At 37.0% G+C, this 12,159-nt stretch overlaps 2 protein-coding genes across 5 annotated transcripts in view; one reads left to right on the top strand and one right to left on the bottom strand.

Annotated features, from left to right (window-relative positions):
* LOC106080535 (tubby-related protein 4) overlaps positions 1-12,159 on the top strand; it is a 71,886-nt gene that overhangs the window by 31,988 nt on the left and 27,739 nt on the right. The window lies entirely within an intron of this gene.
* LOC106080536 (uncharacterized) lies at positions 544-9,243 on the bottom strand. Of its 2 annotated transcripts, XM_059361363.1 has the most exons (5): positions 8,996-9,243; positions 8,499-8,775; positions 1,683-2,142; positions 1,456-1,583; positions 544-1,373 (listed from the first exon to the last, which is right to left on the bottom strand). In XM_059361363.1, the coding sequence occupies exons 1-5, from the start codon at positions 9,226-9,228 to the stop codon at positions 843-845; spliced, it is 1,629 nt and encodes a 542-aa protein (XP_059217346.1). In that variant the 5' UTR covers positions 9,229-9,243; the 3' UTR covers positions 544-842. The 2 variants fall into 2 exon arrangements, with proteins under 2 accessions (XP_059217346.1, XP_059217347.1); XM_059361364.1 differs by lacking the exon at positions 8,996-9,243 and having other exon boundaries at positions 8,499-8,807.

The following is a 12,159-nucleotide window of genomic DNA, read 5'->3' as shown; positions in this document are numbered from 1 at the left end:
TCTCTCGTATTTTTATGTAACTACTGTTGTTGTAATATTGTATTGCACTGCTTTGCACAAACAAATGAGTGTTAAGTGAATGGCAACAACAATGCTGTGTTAGGTAAGGTAAGAGTGGCATTCCTTTACAGACTCATTTATACAATTTTAGGTCTATTGTGATGCCACAGTAGCGACAGACCAAGGCTTCTGGCGAGAATCGAATCCACGACCCTTGCACTGAGCACGCTACCAGTTCGGCTACCGGGCCTGTGTTAAGTATTGGGTTACCCAAAACGTAATTGCGGATTTTTTAAAAGAAAGTAAATGCATTTTTAATAAAACTTAGAATGAACTTTAATCAAATATACCTTTTTTACACTTTTTTTCTAAAGCAAGCTAAAAGTAACAGCTGATAGCTGACAGAAGAAAGAATGCAATTACAGAGTCACAAGCTGTGAAAAAATTTGTCAACGCCGACTATATGAAAAATCCGCAATTACTTTTTGGGCAACCCAATAATTTGATAACTAAATCAGATTTAAAACAAATTTTTGGAAAAAGTATTTGTCATATAATAGTTATTTCTCCAACATCATCACTTTAAAAGTTAGCCCACATTTCAACATATGGTTTCAACCTAATTAATCATATATATGTATGTATACTTAAAACAATAAAAAAATTAACATGTTATTAATAAAAATACACATTTCTAAAAAAAAATTAATAGCAACTCATTAAAAGTTAAATTTTGAGTGCTTCCACACACATTGCCAACATATTTGAGCTGACAATAGATGAATGAATGCATTTTTGTTTTATGCTTCCCCCCGCCTTTTCGACTGAGTGCGTGTGTGCGTTCAACAATAGGTTGGCATGTGTGTTGCAACAAACAATACAACTGTCGTAGTTGTCATCATGGTGATCAGCCAATTGCATATGACCAATTGTCCAACACCATCGACATCATTTTCCAACGCCTCCTCCTCCTCCTGCGCGTCATTGCTACTATAGGTGTCCTCCAGTGGCGGTGGTGGTGGTAATGATTCTTGTTGCTTTGTTGTTGGTGCCTGGACCGAATTGAAATGTACATGGGTGCGTCTCTTCGATGTCAATGTTAGTTTTTTGCAAACATACTCCACATCATCATGCCAGGCATCGGCATTGTTGTCGTTGTTGTTGTTGCTGCCGATTTGTTGGCCACTTGTCAAATAGGATTGAAAGGCAACAGGTTTGTCATTTGGCTCATAGCCATAGACTTGCATTTGGACAAAAAGACTTTTTGTGCGATGATCTGTGACAATTGCCTTAAGGGTATGTGGTGATATTTTCTCAAATGCCACCGTTGGTGATTGGTAATCATCAGAGGTCAATGGATGTTCCAAGAAATACTACAAGGGGGACGAATGGAATGAGAGAGAGACACAACAGCGTTAATAATCAATTTTAGAAAGGAAACAAAACTAAACTTACATCGAAAATTGTAAATTCCACATATGTTATAAAATTGTTGTCTATGTAATAGAATAGCACGGTGTGATTTGTGGGCAATTCGGTGCCCTCCAGTGATGTCTGATCGGCTTCATATAATAAATAATCACCTAAAGGGGTTTAACGAAAACCAACAAAAAAATAAAGCATTAAAAATAAATTTCAACTGAAATCGTTTTTTTTAATCCTTTAGAAATTCAAAAACATACCCCTTTGACGATTTCCCATTTGAATAATTTTATTTCTGTTGACAGGAAATAGCATATCATCATCACTATCATCCGATTTGTCTAACGCAACGGCAACCTTGTCTTGATGCACAAACTCACTATCGATATCATCAAATTCTTCCAATGCGACAGTATCCTCAAACATTAAACTTAAAGTCTCTTTTGGTTTTTGTGCCTTAAAATGCGATGTCCCCTTTGGTTTTTGTACACTTGGCTGATGGGATTTATGATTTCCTCCAGATGATGTTTGTCCTCTATTCAGAAAATGTTTTGTATCCATTTGGTAAGGAGTTTCAAAATAACCATAGATTTGTATGAGCACCTCAAAAGGATCATGATTTTGTATGGGCTCCATTTTAACCTCGTCATGGACTTTTTTACGTATAGTACCATTGACGAGATCATTTTCATAACTGAAGTCCAATGAGACATAGATATCCTAGAAAAGAGAAAGAGAGAGAGAGAGAGAGGGAAATGTGAGTATAAAGTTTAAAGAAGAAATGGCATCATAGTCAATTGGATGAATTACAGCCATAGGCAACATAAAATTCGACCGGCCCAATTCAGAAGATCGGTTTATATGGTAGCAATCTATATAAGATAGTGGATCGGTTCCATCCATATAGATATTGGAATTCATAACAGAAGTCACGCCAAGTCGGGTAAATATTTGGATTTCAATGTTATCTATTTTAACTTTGAATTTTTAAGAACAAGTAAATTCGATCAAAGTAAAATTAAGTGTATGCTATATGTTCAATTGCCCTAAAACTCCTTCTCTACCCGGTTTACGTTGCCATGTAGTAAAATTCTTAATTCTAGCTTCATTTACAAAGAAAGTACCAAATAGTAGCAATTGCGGCACTAAACGTGCTATTTCTCCCACTTCCGATACTATTTTGAGTAATTTAATTTGAGTACTAATGTTATGTTAGTACCTAGACGTACGAATGTCAAAAAACCCAGCCTTAACTCGCGCCTACAACCCAAGATCAACATATATGCAAAACTTCATGGTTCTAGCCAGATGGTGGAGGTCGTACCAGAATTCAGCGTGCTAAACTTAAGCCATATCGAATTGGAATTACAACCTTTAAAGACTCAAGAAGTATTATCGGGAGATCGTTTCATATATAACCATGAACCGATTTGCAATCGAAACAAACCATTCTGAGTGTGAAACTCACCACGCCGTTCTGAGTGTTAAATTCACCACTCGATATATGCACTGCTCTTATATTTAAATAAACCGTTATGAGTGTGAAACTTAACAATCGATATTTTCACTGCTCTCGTGAGCAGAATCACTTTGATGTGGGAGAGTACTAATGTTAATTAATTTGAGTACTAATGTTAAGTTAGTACCTAGACGTACGACTATCAACAAACCCAGCCTTAACTCGCGCCTACGACCCAAGATCAACATATGTGCAAAGCTTCATGGTTCTAGCCAGATGTTGGAGGTCGTACCAGAATTCATCGTGCTAAACATATGCCATATCGAATTGGAATTAAAACCGTTAGAGACTCAAGAAATATAATCGGGAGATCGTTTCATATATAACGATAAGCCGATTTGCAATCTAAACAAACCATTCTGAGTGTGAAACTCACCACGCCGTTCTGAGTGTCAAATTCACCACTCGATATATGCACTGCTCTTATATTTAAATAAACCGGTATGAGTGTGAAACTTAACAATCGATATTTTCACTGCTCTAGTGAGCAGAATCACTTTGATGTGGGAGAATGTCAATAATTAACACACATATATCGATAAATTTGAGTTTAAAAAAAAAGTTAAAAAGATAATCATATGAAATTTAAAAATTACATATAAGTTTAAGAATAACAATTAAAAGCGTGTTAAGTTCAGCTGGGCCGAATCATTACCCTCCACCATGGATCGCATTTGTCTAGTTCTTTTGACGGTTTCTCTGTAAAGGCATAAACTAAAAAAGGATAATAGGAGGTCATAACAAGAAACTCCCATGGATTTTTTATATGCTTGGATAAGAGTTGCGACCTCTAGAGGCTCAAGAAGTGTATTCGGGGAATCTGGTAGCTATATAGGGTTTTGGACCGGTTCGGACTATACTTGGCACATCCGTTGAAGTTTATAGGAAAAGTCAACGTGCAAAATTTTAGCCAAATTGAATAAGACTTGCGCCCTCTAGAGGCTTAAGAATTACAATCGGGAGATCGGTTTATATGGGATTTATATCAGGTTATAAACCGATTCGAACGGTACCTGGGATACCTGTTAAAGTCATATGAAAAACATCATGCAAAATTTCAGCCAAATCAGATAAAAATTGCGCCCTCTAGGGGCTCAAGAAGCTATATCAAGTTAAACACCGATAGGAACCGTACTTGGTACAGTTGTTGGGAACATAACACTACACACAAATTTAAGTCAAATCGGACAAAAATTGCGGCTTGCAGAGGCTTAAGATCTCACATCGGGAGATCAGTTATATGTTAGCTATGCCAGATTATGGGCCGATTTGCACAGTACATAAAATTTCGAATACCAATAGCGGCTTGCAAAGGCTCAAGAAGTAAAGTCAGTGTAGCACTTTATATGAGATCCATACTCAAATCTGAATCGATATGGGTCAAGGAATGATAAGACAAGTTAATCCAAGTTATTTACTGATTCAAATGCATAGTCAATGCAATTGGCTATTGGTAAACTCATTACCACTTGCTTGCAGTTCGATTAATCGTTGAACATGAATTTTCAAATAAACAATTAATCGAATAACCCATGAATAATCAAAAAATCGAAAAGAGTGAGCAAAAGTTATTGTTTTTGTTGTAGTCGTAGTCGAAACGAACGACTCAACATTTGTATAGCGCTCATGCTTTGAGCCAACCCTGTGTTTGAAATAAGCCGTTATGATTGGAAACTCAGTAATCGATAATTGCACTGTTCTCGATAACAGACTTATTATGAAATGGGAGAATGTAATTAACTAACACACAGTGTTGACCACCTAAACTCTTTTAATGGACTTTGTATCAATTTTGATTAGTACTGCTTTGGGCCACTTAAAATCGAAATAGATAATTCTTATACAATATTTCGAGCGCCAAGTCTCATTCGACAACGTTCCTAAATCCACTTTGAATGTCTTGTCGACAAATGGCTCTGGCGACAATATTTCAAGGCTTTAGAGACGAAATAATTTTTTTAATATTATATCTATGTATGATTTTTCCATGTTTACTCGATCGTGTGACTCACTGCATTATATATTGCTCATACGCGGGGTTGTTCAAAGTGTTTGAAGAACGAATGTTTTATTAATCTGCCTTTCAATTAGCGGTAAATGAAAAATGTACCATAAAGACAATTTAAAACTTAAGTAACAAAAATTAACATAAAAATGATAATATCAAACATTTATGCCATACATAGGGAATTTTATTAGGCTATCGTTTCTTTACTGTAACCAGTCAAACGTCAATCTTTGCCGGAGAAGATTTTTAATGAGTTAACTTCGGAAAACCGTTATGATTTTAAATACCATTCTTTTTAAAACCATAATCATTTTTAGTAGTGGAACCTCAATTACTACAAAAGTAAAGTATTGTAATCAATCCACATATATTTTTAATCTCTTGGCTTCAGTCGTTGTTTAGACAGCAACAAATGAACACAAACATGGGTGAACGCATCATTTTTCTGTTTTCATTCTAAAAACAATGTATCGTTCTAATTCCTTCCCGTGATAGTGTACCAGTTGATGCCGCAGATATTCTTTCGAACAGATATTCTTTCGTGGAGTTAAAAGGGTTCTTTTCCCGGCGCGTTTGAAGGTTGCGAACGTTCAGCCCATCCCCAAAAAAGGGTGAAGCGAACAACCTTGCGAATTACCGGCCAATTGCGATATGCTCCGCGCTCTCCAAGGTTATGGAGAGTATGGTTAACCATCATCTTGTCAGTTACTTAGATTCCAATGGCCTTCTTAGCGACAGACAGTATGGGTTCCGCAGAAATCGCTCTACGGGAGACCTAACGGCATTTTTGTCAGAAAGATAGAGTCGCTCTATCCACCAGTTTGGTGAGAGTAAGGTCGTGGCTCTGGACATCTCCAAGGCATTTGATAGGGTCTGGCACGGTGCACTTTTATCCAAGCTTGACGCTTTTGGAGTCGGTAATAACTTCGTTCGATTTATATCGAGCTTTCTCAAAGATCGCACTATACGAGTTGTTGTTGTTGGGTTCTCATCAGAAGAGTATACATTGACCGAAGGTGTGCCACAAGGCTCTGTCCTTTCCCCTTCCCTTTTTATTATTTTCATTGCCGATCTATTATTTTAATTTTTGAATCCAGTGTACTCATTTGCCGATGACAGTAGTCTGTGTCATTCGTATTCATTCGACCATAGGCCCAGTCCTCAAAAAATTGTATCGTTGATATCTATCGACGGCATAGATATTGAACAGTCAGATGCTCTTGATGTTCTGGGCATGAAGATACAATGTGTTGTCCTTTGGTCAAAGTATTCAATGTGTCGAAAGAAGCATTCAAGTGTTTGAGCTTTCTTAAGCTGTGCAAGAAATATTTCACCTCTTCTGATCTTCTCAATATCTATACTACCTACATTAGGCCGAGGATGGAATATAACTCTGATATATATGGGTAGGAGCTCCAAAATCATCCTTGGAGCTGCTTGACCGGTTTTAACGGAGATCGATGGTGTTGATTGGGGACAGTAGGGTATCCAACTCTATAGCTTCTCCTGAACATCGTCGGAATGTAGGTAGCGTTGTATTGCTCTATCGTTATTTCCATGGCGTGTGTTCCATGGTTATTCGTCTTCTTATCCCTGACGTTAGGATGTTCACTAGGAATACAAGACTTGCCAGGAACTCACACCCGTTTGTAATTGATTAGCCAGTCGACCGAACCATTCATTACCGAAGAAATAATCATTTGTGTTTGCCCCAGTTCCTTAAGGCACCATTACACGGCATGTAGTTGTCTTACGATATGTTCCGTATAGACTCAAAAACGGCTGAACCGATTACCTTGAAATTTTCACAGACTGTGTAGGTTGGTCTGGATATAAACATTAGCTATATAATTTTTTGAAATCGGCAGGGGGATATCACCGATCAGTACAATATGGGATTCAAACGAAAGGTATTCAAGAGTAGAAGGCGAATTTCATAATAAAAGTTGGGTCCAAGTACCTGGGAGGCCGCCCCAGCCCCAAAACCCATTAAAATAGTTTTATTTGACGATCATGACAATATGGGACTCAAATGAAAGGTATTCTGGAGTAGATTACAAATATGATCAGGATGTAGGAATAGGCTTCAAAATTTATTGATTGATAACAGAAGGGGGCGGACCCTCCACCGTTACACCACCCAAAATCAAAAGTGGACCGATAATGGAAATACGGGTATCAAATGAAAAGTATGCGGGAGTAGATAACGAATCTGACATACAAATTCATGTCGAAGTATAGGGGGTCACCCCACCCCCACAAAAATGCCCAAAATGGACACATTAGCCAATCACGGATATATGGGACTTGGTTTGTTTGTTCCGGCAGAACCGATTTTCTTGAAATGTTCGCATATTGTGTAGGTTGGTCTGGAAGGAAACATACGCTATATAAATTTTCGGTATCGAAAGGCGAACGAACCGGACCCTTCGCTTTATGCTAAAAACACAACCCAAAATCAAAAGTGGACCGATGGGGACAATATAGGTATCAAATGAAGGGTATTGAAGAGTAGACCCATCGGGCCGCCCCAACCCCAAAACTCCCCCAAACAGACATATTGGACGTTCATTTCAATAAGGGACTCAAATGAAAAGTATTCGGGAGTAGAAAGGCATACAAAATCAGAACGAAGTATAGGGGGTCACGCCACCCCTCAAAAACGCCATTAGGCCCATTATGACCATATGAACCGATTTTCTTAAAATTTTTATAGATTGTGTACGTTTGTCTGCAAGGAAACATAGGCTATATAATTTTTAGATATCGGGTAGAGGCGGACCCTTCCCCTTACCCCAAAAACGCCACTCATATCCGACAGTGGTCCAATATGGGCACAATAAGGGTATCATATAAAAGGTATTGTAGAGCAGAAAACGAATATGGTATTAAAATTTGGGTAAAGAGTCTGAAGCCCTTAACAACTTTATTTATTACCCGATTTCACTGAAATTTGAAACAATGGGTTATGTTAAGCCTACCGATATCTGTCCCAAATATGGTTCAGATCGGACTATATTTAGATATAGCTGTCATATAGACCGATCTGCCGATAAAGGGTCTGAAGCCCATAAGAGCTCTATTTATCAACCGATTTCGCTAAAATTTGAAACAATGAGTAGTTTTACGGTTCCCGACAACCTCGGACACAAATATGGTTTCGATCGAACTGTATTTAAATATAGCTGTCATATAGGAAAGGGGGTTTACATATATACGCGAGATGGTGGGTATCCAACTTAATGCCCTTTTACTTGTTTTATTTATTGGGTTGCCCAAAAAGTAATTGCTGATTTTTTAAAAGAAAGTAAATGCATTTTTAATAAAACTTAGAATGAACTTTAATCAAATATACTTTTTTTACACCTTCTTTCTAAAGCAAGCTAAAAGTGGCAGCTGATAACTGACAGAAGAAAGAATGCAATTACAGAGTCACAAGCTGCGAAAAAATTTGTCAACGCCGACTATATGAAAAATCCGCAATTACTTTTTGGCAACCCAATACGTTTCACAAATTTGATTTGTTCTTTTTTTGAAACCTTAACTCACCTCATCGGATATCATTTCAATGTAGGTAATAGGCTGTGGTATGGCATAATTAAAGGTAATGACAGTCTCCTCCGTCAAAGTGATGGCTGTCGTTTTCGCAATATCTTTCATAAGCAATTGATCGCCTAAACGACGCGCTCCAATACCAAAGACCGATGCATTGGCCACTTGGAATAAAGAGAACGTTGCGCACCAGATTAGCAGCCATAACTTGGCGGCAAATGAAGACATGTTGACGATGATCGACACTGATGATGTTTTTGAAAATTTGGTTTTCCTTTAAAAAAAAAGCGATTTTCTTAATCACTTAAAAAACACACAAAAAACGACATCAAAGTTTGTTTATGATTTGACTTTGTGTTTTTTATTTTTTTTTTTTCTTTGGTAACACTGTCTGTCTGTCTGTTTTTCTTAATACAACATCTATATAGATAAGGTTTGCGGCAAAATTATTGTGTTTTTCAAAAAAAAACCAAAAAAATATAGAAACCACACACAATTTTTCTAAAAACTCATTCGATTTTTGTTTATTCCGAAAATCGTTGAATATGAAAGAACTTTTGTTTTGTTTGAATGTTTTGCGAGAACTGATTTTCCTCAGATGAACAAATCTTTGAGAAGGCAAACAAATCGAAACAATCGCAAGTAGGTAGCATAGAGGTGATTTCCCGTTGTTTGTGGGGGGGTGGTGGTGAAGGGATTCACATTGCATTAGTGTAACGTATCGCATGTGAGTGGTGTTGAATATTTCGCATAATTCTTAAGAGTCAATGCTCGCAGCGATATATTTTTTTTCAAAGGCAACATCTCTTAAAGGGGAGAGCCGGCAGGTCAAAGCCACAGCACATCTGTGAAATTATTGCTGAGGAAAAAAACCAATAAAAATATTAATTAATTTCTAAAGGCCGTAAAAAAACATAGAACATTAATTTAAATATTTTCTATTGACTTTTGAGAAATGAGAAATGCATGGTGGAGCAAAGCCCATGCATACAAGCAAACAATGGTTTAGCTTTTTTCACAACAGATAGACGGCATCTCTCACTTGGATTATCATATTTCCTGAATGCTGTCAGTTTTTTTTTTTTTTCAATGGAAATTGAATAGGAACATCATCGTGATGTGATATATTGATATAATTCGCATTTTATAAATGTTTGCTGACAACCTCATTTCGATAACCCTTCTCATGGCATCACTTAATAAGTTTCCATGACTGACCGTGACCTTATTACACGATTATAGTACATATTTGTTTTTCGATGTTTTGTTTTTTGTTTTATTAGCCATTCGGCATTTTTACAAAGAAAATTCGAAAAAAAAAACAACTTGGGAGGTTTTGTTGTTTTTTTTTTGTTATTCCTCGTCTTCATCTTTAGTACAACAATCAAAAGGAAAATTAAGCTATTTTTAAATACTGAAATACTTTTAAAGTTCCACATTTGAAAATAAATTCACATTCATGTGCAAGCGCAAAAAATACACACAACAAAAAACAAATGAACGGCCGAGCATACAAATCACGCACATCTTAACATGTATTTGGCAGACAATGTCAGTCCGATGACTTTCAATATATATAGATTAGATGTTGACGTAGCCCACTAACATGTAGCGAAAATAGTATGTAGGTTGGTATGTATGAAACACATTTGGCCCATACACTTATAGGAGGGTCAATTGGAAAATAGCCTCCTTTCATCGATGACCATTTCGTTCTTGACTAAACTAATTAGAAAATTTGGAGGGAATAGGAAGTGCACATGAAAAATTTTGTAATATTAATAATAACTCAATCAAGACTCATGGGTAAATTTTAAAAACTAAGTTTTTCAATAAACAAAACGTTCCAAATTTCAATCAAATCGGAGATAATATGGTTGCAGATTTTTTGTAAATAAAGAATTACCAAAAGATGATAATAAAATATTTCAATCAGCTCTCATAATGAAAAACAAGTAATAGTGTGCTACGTTCGGCCGGGCTGAATCTTATATACCCTCCACCATGGATTGCATTTGTCGAGTTCTTTTCCTGGTGTCTCTTTTTAGGCAAACAAAGGATAAAAAAATAAAAATAGCTATGCTATTGAAGCTATATCAAATTATGGTCTGATTCAGACCATAATTGAATTGAATGTTGGAGACCATAGTCGACATCAGTCAATTCGAATAAGAATTGCGCCCTCTAGGGACTCAAAAGGTAAAATAGGAGATCGTTTTATAGGTGAGCTGTATAAGGTTATAGACCGATTCAGACCTTATTTGACACATATATTGAAGATCATGGGAGAAACCGTTGTACAAAATTTCATCCAAATCGTATGAAATTTCAGGTTATGGACCAATCTGAACCAAACTTAGCACAGTTATTGGAATTCACGAAACGAAACACGACATGCCAAATTTCAGCCAAATCGTATAGGAATTGCGCCCTCTAGAGGCTCAAGAAGTAAAATAGGAGATCGTTTTATAGGGGAGCTGTATTAGGTTATAAACCGATTCAGACCATATTTGACACATATATTAAAGGTCATGGGAGAAACCGTTGTACAAAATTTCATCCAAATCGAAAAATAATTGCGCCCTCTAGAGGCTGAAGAAGTCAAGATCTCAGATCGGTTTATATGACAGCTATATCAAGGTTATGAACCGATTTGAACCAAACTTAGCAAAGTTATTCGAAGTCACGAAGCGAAACACGTCATGCCAAATTTCAGCCAAATCGTATAGGAATTGCGCCCTCTAGAGGCTCAAGAAGTAAAATAGGGAGAACGGTTTATATGGGAGCTATATCAGGTGATAAACCGATTAACACCATATTTAACACGTATGTTGACGGTTATAGGAAAAGCAGTTGTTCAAAATTGCAGCTAAATTGGATAATAATTACGCCCTCTACAGGCTCAAGGAGTCATGATCGGTTTATCGGTTTATAAGGCAACTATATCAGGTTATGGACCTATATGAACCATACTTTGCACAGTTTTTGAAAGTCATAACGAAACACGTCGTGCAAAATTTCAGCCAAATCGGATAGGAATTGCGCCCTCTAGAGGCTGAAGAAGTCAAGATCTCAGATCGGTTTATATGACAGCTATATCAGGTTATGAACTGATTTGAACCAAACTTAGCAAAGTTATTCGAAATCACGAAGCGAAACACGTCATGCCAAATTTCAGCCAAATCGTATAGGAATTGCGCCCTCTAGAGGCTCAAGAAGTAAAATAGGGAGAACGGTTTATATGGGAGCTGTTTCAGGCCATAGACCGATTAAGACCATATTTAATACGTATGTGTAGGGTTATACAATAGGAAAAGCCGTTGTTCAAAATTTCAGCTAAACTGGATAATAATCACGCCCTCTACAGACTTAAGAAGTCACAATGGGTTTATCGGTTTACAAGGCAACTATATCAGGTTATGGACTTATTTGAACCAAACTTAGCACAGTTATTGGAATTCACGAAACGAAACACTTCATGCCAAATTTCAGCCAAATCGGATAGGAATTGCGCCCTCTACAGGTTCAAGAAGTCAAGACCCCAAATCGGTTTATATGACAGCTATATCAGGTTATAAACCGATTTGAACCATACTTAGCACAGTTACGGACGGACAGATGGACGGACAGACGGACGGACAGACGGACGGACAGACGG

Source organism: Stomoxys calcitrans, chromosome 2 (assembly GCF_963082655.1).
Source record: "Stomoxys calcitrans chromosome 2, idStoCalc2.1, whole genome shotgun sequence".
Lineage (NCBI taxonomy): Eukaryota > Metazoa > Arthropoda > Insecta > Diptera > Muscidae > Stomoxys > Stomoxys calcitrans.
The sequence above is the reverse complement of the archived record's forward strand: the minus strand, read 5'-3'. Positions and strand labels throughout refer to the sequence as shown.

Bases quoted from the DNA above. Each gene is read 5' to 3' on its own strand.
- LOC106080536 (XM_059361363.1), bottom strand. From the start codon at position 9,228: ATGCGATACGTTACACTAATGCAATGTGAATCCCTTCACCACCACCCC. The intron at 2,143-8,498 runs GTGAGTTAAGGT...TCTCTTTTCTAG, and splicing joins TTGAAATGATATCCGATGAG to GATATCTATGTCTCATTGGA. The intron at 1,374-1,455 runs GTAAGTTTAGTT...TCCCCCTTGTAG, and splicing joins TGGAATTTACAATTTTCGAT to TATTTCTTGGAACATCCATT.